Genomic DNA, 17,028 nt, shown 5'->3' on the forward strand with positions numbered 1-17,028 from the left:
AATACATGGTGTTGGGAGAAAGGAAATGTTATTGGAGAAGGTGATGCAGAGATGATGTGGATGGATGCTGCTAAAATATATTATATACTTGTGTGAAATCCTCAAAGAGTAGGATTATATATACAAGAATAGATTTAAAGAAAAGAAAGGGAAATATTTGAGTAAAACAGTTAACTTGCTTATTATAACATATCTATTTCATACATCTCTGAATATTTAAAATAAAAAATAAAATTTCAACAAATACTTTAAAATGATAACCATAGAGGGACAATTTATAACAACAATACAGTTAGCTGGGAAATCAATAAACAATAGTTAATTGGAAGCAAACGAATGTATTCATTTTTTAAAGCACAGAAGAAACTTCAAAACTGCATCCAAAAGGAGATTGTGCTGGAAACTAGGATATGTTATGAACTGAACCATGAAGAAAATGTCTCTTATGGAAACCGATAGAGTACAAAGCATTCCCAGAGGGAAACTGCGCCTTAAAGACTTCTGGGAGTAAAGTAAGAGCATCGGCAAGTGTTTTGAGTTATGTGTTTAACCCAAGGGGATAGGAAAAGCCAAGAGCAGGCCTGGGGCTGAGTCACTTTGTGGGCACGAGGCCTGGGTTCCATCCCAGCACTGCCTCAGTCAGTAACAAGTGATAATAATAAAAGAGGGGCCTTAAGAAGGAAAGGGGAGTCACCCCAAGGTACTTTATATTGTTGGTGGCTATTGTGGAGGGTGTCATTTCCCTAACTTCCTTCTCAGCCTGCTTGTCCTTTGAGTATAGAAAGTCTACTGACTTGCTTGAGTTGATTTTATAACTTGCCACTTTGCTGAAGTTGTTTATCAGCTGTAGGAGTTCTCTGGTGGAGTTTTGGAGTCCACGTAAGTAGACTATCATATCATCTGCAAATAGTGACTTCTTCCTTTCCAATTTGTATCCCTTTGACCTCCTTATGTTGTCTAATTGCCCGAGCTAGTACCTCAAGTACAATATTGAAAAGATATGGAGAGAGGGGGCAGCCTTGTCTAGTCCCTGATTTTAGTGGGATTGCTTCAAGTTTCTCTGCATTTAGTTTGATGTTGGCTACCGGTTTGCTGTATATTGCTTTTACTATGTTTAGATATGAGCCTTGAATTCCTGTTCTTTCCAAGACTTTTAGCATGAAAGGATGCTGAATTTTGTCAAATGCTTTTTCAGCATCCAATGAAATGACCATGTGGTTTTTTTCTTTGAGTTTGTTTATGTAGTGGATTGCATTGATGGATTTCCTTATATTGAACCATCCCTATATCCCTGGGATAAAACCTACTTGATCATAGTAGATGATCATTTTGATGTGTTCTTGGATTCGGTTAGCAAGAATTTTATTGAGTATTTTTTGCATCGATGTTCATAAGGGAAATTGGTTTGAAGTTCTCTTTCTTTGTTGGATCTTTGTGTGGTTTTGGTATCAGCGTAATTGTGGCTTTGTAGGAGTTGGGTAGTGTTCCTTCTGTTTCTATTTTGTGGACATTGGTACAGGGGGAAAGTTCGTGAACAGAACACCAATAGCTTATGCTATAAGATCATGAATTGACAAATGGGACCTCATAAAATTACAAAGTTTCTGTAAGGCAAAGGACACCATCAAAAAGACAAATCAGCAACCAACAAATTGGGAAAAGATCTTCACCAACCCAACATCTGACAGAGGGCTAATATCCAATATATACAAAGAACTCAAGAAGTTAGACCCCAGAAACCAAATAACCCTATTTAAAAAATGGGGTACAGAGCTAAACAAAGAATTTTCACCTGAAGAACTTCGGATGGCTGAGAAGCATCTTAAAAAGTGTTCAACATCATTAGTCATTAGAGAAATGCAAATCAAAACAACCCTGAGATTTCACCTCAACACCAGTCAGAATGGCTAAGATTAAAATCTCAGGAGACAATAGGTATTGGTGAGGATGTGGAGAAAGAGGAACATTCCTCCACTGCTGGTGGGGTTACAAGCTGGTACAACCACTCTAGAAATCAGTCTAGAGGTTCCTCAGAAAACTGGGCATGTCACTTCTGGAGAATCCTGCTATACCACTCCTGGGCATATACCCAGAGGATTCCCCAGCATGTAATAAGGACACATGCTCCACTATGTTCATAGCAGCCCTATTTATAATAGCCAGAAGCTGGAAAGAACACAGATGTCCCTCAATGGAGGAATGGATACAAAAAATGTGGTATATATACACAATGGAGTACTATTCAGCCATTAGAAACAATGAATTCATGAAATTCAACTTAGACAAATGGATGGAGCTGGAGAACATCATCCTAAGTGAGGTAACCCAGTCTCAAAAGATGAACCATGGTATGCACTCACTAATAAGTGGATATTAGCCTGGAAAACTGGAATACCCAAAACATAATCCACACATCAAATGAGGTACAAAAAGAACGGAGGAGTGGCCCCTGGTTCTGGAAAGACTCAGTGCAGCAGTGTAGGGGAATACCAGAACAGGGAAGTGGGAAGGGGTGGATGGGGGAACAGAGGGAGGGAAGAGGGCTTATGGGACTTTCTGGGAGTGGGGGGCCAGAAAAGGGGAAATCATTTGAAATGTAAATAAAAAATATATCAAAAAAAGAAGAAGGAAAGGGGATGAGTTAAGGATAGCGGCCAAGAGCAAGGATGTCCAGATAGAGCATTTGCAAGTACAAAAGCAAGACCAATGAAGAACACCTCTGCCAGGCTGACAAAGAATGAGAGTGCGAAAGGTCTAAGTAGACAACGTGAGATGGGAAAAAATGGACACCATTCTAGATGCATAAAGACAAACAGTCAGGTGTATGTGAGGTGCTAGCGTCTCCACAGGACTCTGCTCTGACAGGTGCCTGCTCGACAGGACTCTGTATGCTGGGCTAACTTGGACATTCAGTTTTCACCACAGTGCTGTGAGGTAGGCAGTCAGCACTCTCAGGTTACATATAAGGCATGACACAGTAGAGAGATTAAGCAGTCAAAGAGAACACTGCTGGAGATTGTGAGGTAACTTCTCTGAGATGTGCACTCACTGTGGAAATCCAAGGTCGAGGCAGGCCACGTTGGCCTCTGCTATGCCCCAGCTGTTTTTACATATGAACATTTTCTCATCTTGGTCCACAAGTGTGACTTGAACAATTCCCTCTGTTTTTGTGCTTCCATACGTTAAAGAAACATTAAACTTTCCTGAAATAAAAAAATCAAAAAGATGGACAATATTTGAGGATTTATTTCTTCTTCTCTTCACTTATCTTTATTAAAATATTTAACTTCAAGTTAACTTGGTGGAACTGTTTGGGAAGGAGGAATGGCCTTGTTGGAGGAGGCCAAGGGACACATTCAAAACCTTATGCCAGACCCAGTCACTTTGTCTCCCTCCCTCCCCCGCACTGTGTGTGTGTGTGTGTGTGTGTGTGTGTGTATGTGTGTGTGTGTGTGTACCAGCAGAGGCCATAAGAGGGTTTTGAATCTCCTGCACAGAAGTTACAAGCAATTGAAAGCCACCCTACATTGGTACTTGAGGTCCAAAATCCGGTGCTCTGGAAAAACAAGAGGTCTCTTAACTGCTGAGCCATGGCTCCAGCCCCCTCATAGCAAGACCTCCTTCACTGAATACTTAATAGATGGCCTGGTGACTAATCCCTTTAACCAAGCAGAAGCAAGACTGGGGAGATCCCCAAGGCTGAGAAGCAAAGAGAGCCACCTCTGAGCCACCTGACTCCAGGAAAGGCTGTGTCCCCAGGACCCCTGGTTATCGCTTCAGTCACTACCATCTAAAATCAGCCTATAAACCATGGGTCACGACCCTACATGGGGTTGCTTAGTTGACTGTAGGTGGCAAAGGTTGATAAAAGGTTTCTGAAAGCACAAACAAAAGTTAATTAAAAATCAAACTTGTAGCTGGCTGGTGGTGGCACTGGCGCTGGGTTAATTCCAGTGATCATGAGAAAGAGGTCGGTGGGTCTTTATGAGAGCAAGGCAAGCTAGGCTACAAAGAGAGTTCCAGGACAGCCTGGGCTACACAGAGTAACCATGTCTTAAAAAAAAAAAAAAAAAAGGAACGAATCTACGGTGTTTCTGGAAGCGCACCGCCATGTTGCTTCACGTGACTTCTCTGCAGCTGCAGTTTGGAACGCACAACAGTTTCCACTGAGCAGGCCCCATGCCATGCAGTGTGAATGAACACTGTCAGAAGTACTTTGGCGCAGATCAAAGACTACTATACCTTTTTTTTGTCCTTCTGTACACACAAAGCTTTTTGCTCATACATAATCATAATGGTTTAATTATAGGAAATGACTTCTAGAATTTTCCTGCCAGAATTGTAAAAAAAAAAAAAAAAAAAAAAAAAAAAAATACAATTAAGGGAATTTTGGCTTGAGATCAGAACAGGATTTCCAACAATTTCTGAAATGGTCCTAAACATACTTCTGCCACATTGTACTATGTATTTATGTGAAGCAAAATTGTGATGGACCCTAAAATCAAAATATTGGAAAAACACTGATGATTATGCTCTACAATGTCAAACATTCAGACAAGATTTAACCGGGGTAAAAATAAGTACTTCCATGCATCCTTGCTACTTGTAGATACGCTTTTCCCTACACTTTATCTATCCAAGTGTCATCCCTATCACAATATTAGAGAGAAAGAAGGGGGGGGAGAGCCCTGAATCTATTTTTTTTTTTGTTTTTTTGTTTCTTCTTTGAATGTGACTATTAACAAACCACAACATAACCCCACTCTGTTCCACCAATAACCATTCCAACCCCTCTCTGATTGACCAACAACCATTCTGGGCCCTAGTACTTATCTACCCTCTGAAAAGTTCCCAGAATTCCAAATGTCACACAATCATATAAACTATCTCTAGCTGTCAAAAACATGCCTCTGTTAGAGCATGAGGCAAATCATAGTCACCTGCTGCAGACAGTCTGAAGCAGCCCAGTATCCCCACACCTGGGATATTTTCAGTCACTTAAACTTTTCCTGCACGAAAAGGGGTCATGAATGGAACAAAGTTTAAGAGATCCTGGTCTAAAGAATTTTAGATTGTCATTAGAATATTTCACAGCAAAAGCATTTTGTGACTGAAAAGATGACATATCACTGCCCTCTTGTTTGAATGGCTCCTTATGCATGTCTTTCCTACCTTTATCTGTGCATGTTCCATTATTTGAAAACTTTATCTCTGGATGAAGACATTCAAAACTCTTCTGGTGACAGTATGTTGGAAAGCTTCTTCCATTGGTGGCACACACCTGGGCACCAGCCTTTGGGCACTGGTAAGGGAGTTTGCAGGCACAGGTTCCATCGATACATCTCTGCCACGGCTGGCAGAAGACTTTGTTACAGGAGCGCTGCGTGTAGTTTTGCAGTAAGCATTTCTGCTCCACCAGATCCTCCAGAGGCCGATCTGATGCTGGCGTGAACTGTGAAGAGAGAAGAACAGATGTAACTTTTCTGTGAATGTGAGCAAGACATACCTAGCCAGCAGCACGGGTGAGGGTATGGGCTGGGTAGTTTTGTGACTCAGACAACCTGACTCCCAGACTGTTTGGGGCAAGTTACCCTCATGAAATGTGAGTGGTCTCATCTGCACAGTGAGGGTGATCACTCCTACTCGTTATGGTTTCATTTGGAGGATTAGAAGCAATATCACTAATGGCTGCCTGTTGCAGGAACATTTCTGTCCAATTTCATCAGTACAGTTATTGGATGGGGAGATAGGGGGCAGAGCTAAGAGTTGTAGAGAGATTGCAAAGGGGGGGTGGAAGAGAAGAGGAGAGAGAGAGAGAGAGAGAGAGAGAGAGAGAGAGAGAGAGAGAGAGAGAGAGAGTTGCATATATCCAGACGGCTTCAGACGTGAACTTAACATAAGGTTAGAAAATTGGGATAAGACCTTTATCATTATATATTGACATCTTGTAATTGGGAGTTTCATATACATAAATATAATCGGTTGACTTTTTAACTTTGAGAGTCATGCTTTACCAGGTATTTGGGTGCAGGGCAGGAGTGTGGGACTCCTGCCATTTACAGAATCTATGGCAGAGAGGAAATACAGCTGAGATGCTGTGAGAGCTAGCTGAAAGAGATTGATTGGCTCAGTGGCAATAGTGAAAACCACACTGAGTGGGACCTGCTGGAACTTGGTACGAGGCCTGGTGAGATAGTACTATTATTTAAATAATTCCCACATCAGCTGCCAGGTTCCAGGAACACAATTAATTAAGCTATTTTAAGGAGGCTGAGATAAAAGTGTGCCTTAGAAGAGATGAGTGGATCCCAGGGCCGTGGTACTGAGTAACAAACTAGATACTGAATACAGTCTAATAGGATGAATTTGATGCTTGTCATTTCTTAATTCTGTTATTAAAGTCAGAGCTGTTTAAGGAACTGCTAGTACATGTAAAATGATGCTAAGATGAGTAACAGTCTCTGTCTTATAGGGGCTTGATTGTCTGATGATAACGAGATAGGGACATACAGTATATTACAGATTAGTGTTACACAAGGCAGAAGGTGTGTGGAGTAAGTGTGTTGCAAAGACAACACCCTACTTTAGGAGAATCAGGGTAGAGCATGCGTTTCCAGGTCTCTTAGAAGTAGCAGCTGGGACGAACAGGCATAACTGCCAGCATGAACAGGCACAACTGCGGGACGAACAGGCACAACTACCGGGACGAACAGGCATAACTGCGGGGACGAACAGGCACAACTGCTGGGACAAACAGGCTAGGGTAGAAGAAGGAACACTGCACAATACATATTCAGTTTAGCAAGCAGTCCTAACCCTGGAGTGAACAACACCGAGTGTTGCAGATGAGCAGTCACTGGCTATGAAGCTGGGGAAACTGAGGCAGTGAGAGTACTGCATGACGATGGCTTTGAAAAGTATCAGACAAGGTGAGGCAGGATCCAGTATGTTCATCCGCGTGGGAGGTCAGGGTAGGTTTCATGGGGAGTAATGGTTGATACTTTCCCTCCTCCAGCATTAACAAGGACCATTTGATATACATGTATCAAATTACACTAATGGCTGGGCAATGATGGTAGGCTGGGCGAGAGAGAGAGAGAGAGAGAGAGAGAGAGAGAGAGAGAGAGAGAGAGAGAGAGAGAGAGAGAGAGAGAAGAGGAAGATTCATTCTTCATACTCCTGGGAAGGGGGGCAAACGTTTGCTCCCTCTCTGGAGGGGTTTTGGCTCTGTTAGCTATGTGTTCTTCTGTGCTGTATTTCCTGAAATGAATCTTGTGAAGTGCAAACTTCTGGGTCTCTAATCCTTAACTTGATGGAGAAATCGACCACAGGAGAGCTAACTGGCAAGAAATTGAAAGTGCACAGGAGAAGGCCTCAATAAACACTCCAGGTCTTGTGCCAATAGTGACATGATGACAATTGGGAAACGAAGTCCATAGCTCTGATTTTCATTTCATTCCTTAGCTGTGCCTCTCCCTGGGGACAAGGTGTAGTTTGGGACACTTGGACTCTGGGTTTGGCCATGTGACTTTGGTTAGCCAATGGGAAGTTGGCCACCAAATGTAAGAGAGAGGCCCTTCCCACCACAGATCAGCCTGTCCCTGTCAGTCTATAGATCTGTATTCTAAATAAAGTTATATATCAATGGGATGTTGAGGTGACTTAATTACTATGGCCTTACCCAACTGCCAGAATGATTTTCTTGGAAAACACTAAGGATTTAAAAAAAAAAAAGTTGTGGTGACTGGTTTTGTGTATCAACTTGACTCAAGCTGGAGTTATCACAGAGAAAGGAGCCTTCCTTGAGGAAATGCCTCCATGAGATCCAGCTGTAAGGCATTTTCTCAATTAGTGATCAAGGGGGGAGGGCCCCTTGTGGGTGGTGCCATCCCTGGGCTGGTAGTCTTGGGTTCTATAAGAGAGCAGGCTGAGCAAGCCAGGGGAAGCAAGCCAGTAAGAAACATCCCTCCATGGCCTCTGCTTCAGTTCCTGCTTCCTTACCTGCTTGAGTTCCAGTCCTGACTTCCTTTGGTGATGAACAGCAATGTGGAAATGTAAGCTAAATAAATCTTTTCTTCCCCAACTTGCTTCTTGGTTATGATGTTTATGCAGGAATAGAAACTCTGACTAAGACAAACGGTTAAACAAAGGAGGAGGAGGAGGAGGAAGAGGAGGAGGAAGAGGAGAAGGAAGAGGAGGAGGAAAAGCAGCAATATAAAGCTTTGTCTCTTTTTTTTTTAGCTAAGTGACTTGGATCCCAAGAGTTTAGATCCCAAGAGTAAAACTCTGTATCAGAATCTTTCCCAACGGAAGAGTGTTTGGTCTACTACAGAGTAATTCCTCTCATTGTGGTCTTCAATTATACATTTTCTCAGTGGCTCGATTGGTCCATTCAGCTTGCCCCATCCTTAGGGGACAGCCCTGCTTCTGATGGAATGTAATGGGCCAGCTACAACGCACCCCTCCAACTTCTTACCCAGCAAATGTTCTGCTTAGATTGAAAAGTGGGATTCTTATTAGTCCCTAATAATGAATCATTTCAAGTTACATAGGAAATTCAATATAGTCTTTCTTGGGTTTGGTTGGGATTTTTTCTTATTATTTTTAAAAAAAAACAAATATCCCTCCTTTCCCAGAATGCAGTTGAATCTGGTGGGAAGATGGCTGCACAGTGTGGGCAAGAAGGGAGGGATCCTGCATGCTTATTTCTAATTGCTCCAAAAACAAACAACAAAAAAAAAAAAAAGAAAGAAAAGAAAAGAAAGAAAGAAAAAAATACTGTTTTGAAATCATCCCTATTATTTTTGCCTTGAGCATAAAACAAATATCGTGGGCCTAGTTAGTTTTTGTGGTTTTCCAGAGGTCAGGTTCAGTGTACATAGTGATGACATAGTTTGCTCTCCAGTCGCCCTGACCACTGTAATTTGTATCTTATGACCCTGTAGCCGGACCCCACAAAGAAGCAATTTAACTTGTTCCCCAGGTCTCACTACTATAAATAATACTGCAGTGAACTTCCTTATTCATGCAAGCTTCCCACACATGCTCCTTCCATCTGGCAGACATGTGCCTGGACATGCAGTCACTGACTTTAAAGACTAAACAGCGTTGGTACTGGAAGGTATCATTCCATTTTTCTCAACAGAGGCTTTCTCTCCTTCATACTTGTGGGTCAAGGTGTGAATTCTCAGCCTTCTGTTCCTGCTGCCCTTACTGTCACCTAAACTCCTGTTGCCAATTCTCTGCTCTACCATCACAGACTTCTTTCCTTAGGAACTGTAAGCCAAAATAAACCCCTTCTTCTATAAATTGCCTTTGTCGTGGAGTGTTATTTGTTTGTTTGTTTGTGAGACAGGGGCCTCACTATGTAGTTTTAGCTATCCTGGAACTCACTATGTAATCAAAAACTGACCTCGAACTCACAAAGATCTGCTTGCCTCTGTCTCCAAGCTGCTGGGATTAAATGTGCACAACACTACAACCTATGGTTATGGTGTTTTATTACAGCATCAGAAAAGTAGTTAATACAAGTCTCAAGGCAAAGCAGCTTAAACAAACATACATAAGAACACAGTGAGGTCCCTACGGAATTCGTAGAATTGTGGAAGCAAATAGCATTGATTCAGGGACAACAGAAACTGAAACGATGAAGCTGACTTTCACTCATGTTCTAGTTTGGTTTCTTTACCTGTGATTACAATCTTGGCTTATAGATTACAGTCTACCACTGAGGGAAGCCAAGTCAGGAACTCAAGGCAGGATCCTAGAAAACTGACTCACAGACCATGACAAAGAAACACTTCCGACTGTCTTGCTCAGCTTCCTTTCTTTTAACAGCCTAGGCACACTTGCCCAAGGGATGGCACCTCCCACAATGCACTGGGTCCTTCCCCACCAATCACCACTCAAGACAATGCCCCACAGACCAATTTATCAGAGGCAATTCTTCAATGAGGGGTTCCTTTTCCCAGGTATGTTAAGTTGACAACCAAGGCTAGCCATGATTGGCCAGAGTATTTCAAATACAGAAAATAAATCGCAAGAGGTAGGTGGAGATCTGGGGATGCATGTTCTCAACTGTAAAATTGCCTGTAACACTTTCAGGAGCAAGGGCCAGGTTTAAGAAAGGAAGGAGCATCAAAAGATGAAATTAGCAGGTGCTTAGATTCAAACACCATTGTGTGACCTGCCACAAGGAATAACCAGACCCAAGATTGGAAGCCCTCCTCCAATGTCCAAATTGAGTGAGGCATCTTCTATGGAATCAATCTGATGCATCTTCTGCAAGCACACGAACTATTAAAAGAAATAAAAACGGATGCACCTACCTACCTGGAACTTTTAAACAGTTTATTTTATTTTTAATCATGTGTGTGTGTACATGAATGCAGATGCCCGTGGAGGCCGGAGAAGGGCATCTGATTGCCTGGTGCTGGAGTTACAGGTGGTTGTGCGCCACCTGATGTGGGTACTGGGATCTGAACTCAGGTGCTCCAGAAGGGCGGTAAGCATTCATAGTATGTGAGCTATGTATCCAACCCTGCATAGAATTCTTGAAGAGGATAAATGTCTTATCCTCTTCAAGTTAGGGTTTTATTACTGTGAAGGGACACCATGACCAAAGCACCTGTTATAAAGGACAACATTTAACTGGGGCTGGCTTACAGGTTCAGAGGTTTGGTCCATTAGCACCATGGTGGGAAGCATGGTAACGATCAGTCAGAGATCAGTCACTCAGGTGCTAGAGAAGGAGATGGGAGTTCTGCATGTTGATCCAATGTGGCCTTCCCCCAGCCTTGAGTAGGCTAAACAAACCCCAGTTTTACAACCTAACTGGAGTCCCCTGACCTCACTGGTTTTGGAGTGAGCTTTGAGGAGTTGACCCTCTGCTGAGCTTGCTTTGCAACTCAATCCAGCTGAAACAAAGGATGGGTCTGTGGGTTTTCCCTATATAAACGCAGAGCTGAAAATTAAGCTTTGAGCCTTGATCAGAAATCTTTGTCTTGTCTTCATCCTTCTCTCGCTTCCCCACCCCACCCCCACTTTTCGTTTCCAGCCTCCCTTTCAGGCAGCCAGTTCATCCATGGCTGCTGGACAGCTACAATCAAAGCCAGCAGAAGGAGATTGGGACAACGTTGGGCATATACAAAACCTCAAAGCCTGCCTCCACAGTGGCACACTTCTTCCAACAAGGCCACACCTTCTCCAATAAGGCCACACCTCCTAATAGTGCTGCTTCCTAAGGGCCAAGCATTCAAACACATGAGTCTATGGGGGCCGTGCCAATTCAAACCCCACAGTGGAAAATGAGTGGTTCACCAAATGCAGGGCTTAGTGTTGGTGCTCAAGAATGAGCCCTGCAGCCCACGCTGACCCACTGCCCCGTCAGAGCTTCCTTCATGGAGCCCAGGTGACTAGGATGAGGAGAGGCTCACTGTTGGATTTTCCCATTGGCATAAATGGCCAACTATTCAATTTTGAATATAAGCTTCCAAAACTTTCTGGAAAGACAAAGATTCAGGAGAAACCTCAAAAATATTATTTTCTTACTTCTTAGACTGTCAAATGAGAAGCACATACTAAAAGAATTATTTCCTCCATGTGCTGAATGTACTATTCAATTGTTGGGGTGAGATTTAGTGGACTCTATGCCAGAGTGAGCCTGAGGAATGGACACCTAATCAACATCAGAAGAGATTTGTGTCCTCTAAGCGCAAACAAACCAAACAAACCAAACAAACCTTCTAAGAGGTAAGCTGGACAGATGAGCAGATGTGAGTCTGGGATGGGTAAAAAGGAAGACTACATAAACTTTTATATTTGTCTCACACCAAGAATTCCAAATTTGAGGCCATAGCCAATGAAATAACATACTAAGAAATGAATTGAACTTCTCTTGGCTCCCTTTCTTGTGTATGACCTCAGTTATCCCCTCTGGTCCCAGTTAACATCCAATTTTACTAGTACAAAAGTCAAGACTGGGGACATTAGCCGGATTGTGGAAAATGCCAACCCAGTGGTGTCAAACCATAACTCACTATCCAGACTAGAGATTTCAGTTAACCTATAGTTCTGGATCTCAAAGATGCTTTTTCCCTCTTCTATACAATAATAATGTCATCCTGGAAAAAGTCGTACATACTAAAGAACTTGCATGTGATTGTATCTAGACAGCTGAATGAGTGGGTGAGTTTACTCCAGCCATCCTATTCTAACATCCTATGGTAGCAGGCCTGTTATAAAGACGAGTATCTAGTGGTATCATGTCACACAACAATGGTAACAGGAGTCCCTCAGCATAGAAGATGGAATTTATAGTCCTAGTGTTGACCCAACTGGGTAAGGATAGGAGAGCACAAAATATGCTTTTTCAGGGTTCATTCCCAGGAAATCATTGGTGGTAGTGGTGGTAGAGGCAGTCATGGTGCTGGTGGTTCTGGGAATCAAATCCAGGACCCAGCATATGCTAAACGCATGCTCTAACGCCAAACTACACGACACACCCCATGGATCAATTTGGAAAGAAAGAGACTCTTAAACACTTAAGAGAAAGAAATTGAATATGCTAACAAACTTCAGATTTATCAGAGGCTGTCCTGGAGTCAGTGGTTATTGTCTGTGACAAACCACTGTTTTCTGCCTGTTCGAGGATGCAATGGAGCAAGTCAGAAAGCAAAGTCAGTGGCCAGGCCTGGGAGGACCTAGGCTTTTCCCACAAGGACCCTGACTGCTGATTCTTGGGATCTCACAAATATTGTCGAAGAATGCTCCTGAGGGACACGGGGAGATTTCTTAGTGGGTAATGTGCTTTCTGTGCAAGCAAGAGTGCCTACCTGATTTTGGAATCCTAATCCCAATATGAAAGACACAGACGACAGGATATCCTGTCTCAAAAGGAGAGCGATTAAAGAAGATAAATGAAGTTTGCCTTTGGTTCTTCCAATATGTTCAAATGTGTGAGTACACATGTATAGACCACACACACAATCCACACAAGAATGTTCAGACAAATGGGGCATTGATTGGAGTTCTCCCTACTCCCAGACCCAAAAGAGGTTGGGTCTCTTATAAAACATGGAAGATGAAGTCCTCATCTATGAACCTGCTATGAAGGATGGGGTAAGTCAAACATGCCAGAGCACACAATATGATGCTCCTATGGTAAAGAATAGCATTACAGGACCGTTCAAAAGATGACTAAGGGATACATAGGCATGGGCCAGAGGCAACCCAGGGGCTCCCCTCATAGCAAGAGCAGCTTAGTCCAGAGACACCAGAGCCGGAGAATATTGGCAGTTTTTGGCAGACTGACTTTACTATGATGCCCGGAGCCACTGACAATTTTAAGTACTTAGTGTTATTTGTGGATGCTGTGGTTGGACTAAAAGCTTTGTTCTGTGAGTCTGAAAGGGTTTCTGAAACTGTTAAAAACCTTACTGAAGTTCAGGCTGTGTCAAAGTGGCAATGGAGGAGACTTCACAACAAAAATAAAGCCGAGAAGTATTTGGTGACTCCGGCTTTCATCAGGAATTACATACATCTTGGTGACCTCGATCTTCTGGCCAGAAGAGAGGAGTCATATTAAACAGAGAAGAGTCTGTGTTTGGATCTAAAGGCCCATGTGTTAAAGCCCTGGTTCCCAGCCTATAGTGTGACAGGAAACTTTTAAATGGGGCCTCGTAGAAGGAACTGATGTCACAGGAAGCAAGTTGATACCTTTTTTTTTTTTTTTTTTGGTTTTTTGGATTTGTTTTTTTTTTTTCAAGACAGGGTTTCTCTGTATAGCCCTGGCTGTCCTGGAACTCACTCTGTAGACCAGGCTGGCCTCGAACTCAGAAATCTGCCTACCTCTGCCTCCCAGAGTGCTGGGATTACAGGTGTGCGCCACCACTGCCCGGCTAAGTTGATACTTTTAAAGGAGATGTCAGGACTGTTATCTATTCCTGCCATTTCATTTTCTGGTCTTTATGAAGTGACCTGGTCTCTTCTCCCACACAGTCCTGCTGTGAAGTACTGTGCAGTCACAGGCCCAAAACAGCAGTTCCTGACAATGAGAGACTAAGATACCTGAAACTTTGGTCCAAAATAAAACTTTTCTCCTTATAAGTTGATTAACTTGGACTTTTTTTTTCATAGTGAAAAACAGATCCTCTTAGAAACACTTCAGTTTGTCTGGAAGCCACTTTGACTTTGCCCTAGGCCTCGTCAGTTGTCTGTCTTGCAGAGGAGGCCCACACAGATGGTCTAACTTGGAGAGAGCTTGAAAGTGACAGATACTGTCAGGTGTGCATAGTCACTGAGAATCAGTCTTGCTGCTATACAATAAGGCTGCTTCTAGCAGCTGATGTTTCCTACAGATGGTCTCCTTACAACTTCTGCCCTACAGCCTGGGTCCTTATACTATTTAGGAAAAGCAGATATTATAATCAGCTCCATTATCCCTGAACTAGACTTTATGAAGTGCTACTAATGGCCAGTTCCTCGGTGGGACTGAAAGATGTCAAGCAACAGAGACATCACATATGAGTTAAATTTATCTTGCAAAAGTTGTGACTCTACCACATCCCATCTATAGGAGCATTATAGCAAAAGGAAACTGAGCTTTGGAAACCACCAGGGCTGAAATCACACAAGCTTTGATTGGCTGCAATCTCTAGATATTGACTTCTCTAAATGAGGGAGTGAATTCCTGATTGATCTCAGGTCACTGTTCAGAATAGTCTACCAAAGCAGCTAAGTATGTAATGAATGAATAATGACCCATTGGATGATCTAATGGGTGTGTTTCTATTGCTTAGTTGGATGGTCTTCTAAGACTAACTCACTACCTGAATAATTCCAAATGGATTCCATGTTCCAAATACTTCCAAATAGTTCTGAGCAGTTTCACCCCTCTAACTCAAATCTACACCCTGGTCTGGTAGGAAGTAGCTCAGTCCTTGCCCCAATCTCTAAACAATGGAGAGATGAGAAAGGGCAAGGGAGAGATGCCTTACCCTGAGGATAATCTAGAAGACAACAACAAACCCCAAGCCACCAGTTTTAGTTATTTACTGCAGTTCAGCCTCTGATGTGTGGGCTAGCCTGGGATCTGTGGGAGGCATTAGATTATGTATGCGCAGACCAAGCAGTTTTTTTTAACCTCCAATCACCTGCTGCAACCCTCACCTGTGAGCAGCCCAGAGCCTTTCTCAGAAGCAAGATTAGTTCCCCTGTCTCCAGTTGGCTGAAGTGTGAACAAGCTCTCTCTTGCAATCTGCTGTTTCTGTGACCAGAGTATTGCACAACAAAGATATATATGGGTCACTCTGACGGGATAGATTTATCTACCCGGGGGACTAGTCGTACTTAAACTACCTGCTTCCTCGTGTGCCCAAAAGGGCTGTAACGGATCACGTTCACCAAATATCAAATCAAACCTGGAACCATGGTCCAGTGTTAACCTCACTTATTCCATAGTCTCTTTCTGACTGCTCAGCTTTGGGTGATCTCAAACAGCTCTCACTGAAGTTATTTGCCATCTGGGGATTTTTGTTTTGTTTTGTTTGTTTGTTTGTTTTTACCATTTTGGCAATTAGCTGTATAGAGATATTTTACAATCCTTTTCTTTACAATAGTATTTAGATGATACATATTTAGGAGGAAACTGTACTACAGATTTTGGTCTTTCTTGGACTAGTGACATCCTGTTGAGAGCAGGGACACAACTCCCGGTCAGCCACTGATCATCAGGTGAGCAATACCATCTCGCCAGGATGCCCCAGACAATGTGTTCTGATGCCCTGACATGGACACAAAACGCCCAGCACTCAAAACAATATTCAGCAAACTCCATGTTATAATTAGCGCTTCACGAAATGGGCTTTTAAGGAGTGATTTTGCCCACCTTCAGGGCAGTGTGCTTTGAGCATGATTAAATAAGAGTAGGCTACACTGTGTAGTTCAGTTGCATTCCTACATTTCCCACTTAGTACTTTCGCTGTAGAGTGGGTTCACCAGACTGTGATACTATTGCAAGAAAAGAAGATCTTTGTGGTCGTAGGATATTCCCCTTGCTTTTCACTTTCAAATGTAATTTACATCATGCTTATTGCTTTCTCTCTGACATATTTAATCATCTCTTTACAATTTTCTTAAAAGACATTCTGAAGGAAGACTCTGTCTTATCACTTCCCTATCATTATGTGTCACATGCAGAAGAAGCATGATTTACTGTTTTAATAGAGCAGTAAATTATAGCAATGAATCGATGAAGTTCTTGTTCGACTCAATGTTTATGCACACATACAAGCATATCAAAAAACTATTTCCTTAAACTCCTTTTACCAAGATATCGATACAGAATATCTTGTTACTTTATAGTTCTATTCTTAGCAACTAGCCTAATGTGACATTTATGAATCTTTTGAGAATTTTCCTCTATTTTTCTAGTCTTTGAAATGTCTTATAAAAATGCCTTTTATAAACATCACATCACTCACCCTGGAGGAACTCAAGTGGAGATCTAAGAGCAGCAGAATCAGATGAGCGAGTTTCATGCTGGAGGAGTGCGAGGCCCCGTCTCCATGGGAGACCCTTGTCCATTCCAGATACACTCCTGACATTTAATGTTTAACCCCTGAAAAAATATTTAAAAAGGAAGAGCCTCCTAAAGAGCGTTGTACTTTTGAACTGTTAGAGGATTTGGCTAATAGCCAGAGTTTTACCGTAACTGAAACCAAAAAAAAAAATAACCAGCCTTCCCAGTAAATAGCTGAGGCAGGCCACCAATAGGAAGTGTTCGCAGCGGGGAGACAGATTGCTCCATCTTGGCACAGACAATGCCCCAGTTTTCCAGGGGACACAGAAAGTACTGTGGAAGGGATTTTCCCCCTCTTTTGTGTCACTTGGTAAATAAAATTACACTTTTTGGCTTAAGATTGAGGAGAGATCTGTGGCAGCTGAAATGCTGCCCATCTGCCCATCTCTAGGGGCAAGGTTCCTATCGGGCATCAATGCCCTTGGAAAAAAGAGAGAAACCAGGGAAAG

General features: G+C 42.6%; 1 protein-coding gene across 2 annotated transcripts in view; it reads right to left on the bottom strand.

The window, feature by feature from the left end:
* The window catches only part of Cfi (complement factor I), a 37,354-nt gene extending 20,658 nt beyond the window's left edge, over positions 1-16,696 (bottom strand). The window contains exons 1-3 of one of the 2 annotated variants that reach the window (XM_052179255.1): positions 16,482-16,696; positions 5,173-5,452; positions 3,050-3,203 (exon numbers count right to left, since the gene is read on the bottom strand). In XM_052179255.1, the coding sequence (XP_052035215.1) occupies positions 3,050-3,203; positions 5,173-5,452; positions 16,482-16,604 (557 nt within the window). In that variant the 5' untranslated portion in view covers positions 16,605-16,696. The remainder of the gene's footprint in view (positions 1-3,049; positions 3,204-5,172; positions 5,453-16,481) is intronic. The other variant, XM_052179256.1, reaches the window with a different exon arrangement.
* Positions 16,697-17,028: the final 332 nt, after the last annotated feature.

The sequence above is a fragment of the Apodemus sylvaticus genome, chromosome 4, assembly GCF_947179515.1.
Source record: "Apodemus sylvaticus chromosome 4, mApoSyl1.1, whole genome shotgun sequence".
In the NCBI taxonomy this organism is placed as follows: domain Eukaryota; kingdom Metazoa; phylum Chordata; class Mammalia; order Rodentia; family Muridae; genus Apodemus; species Apodemus sylvaticus.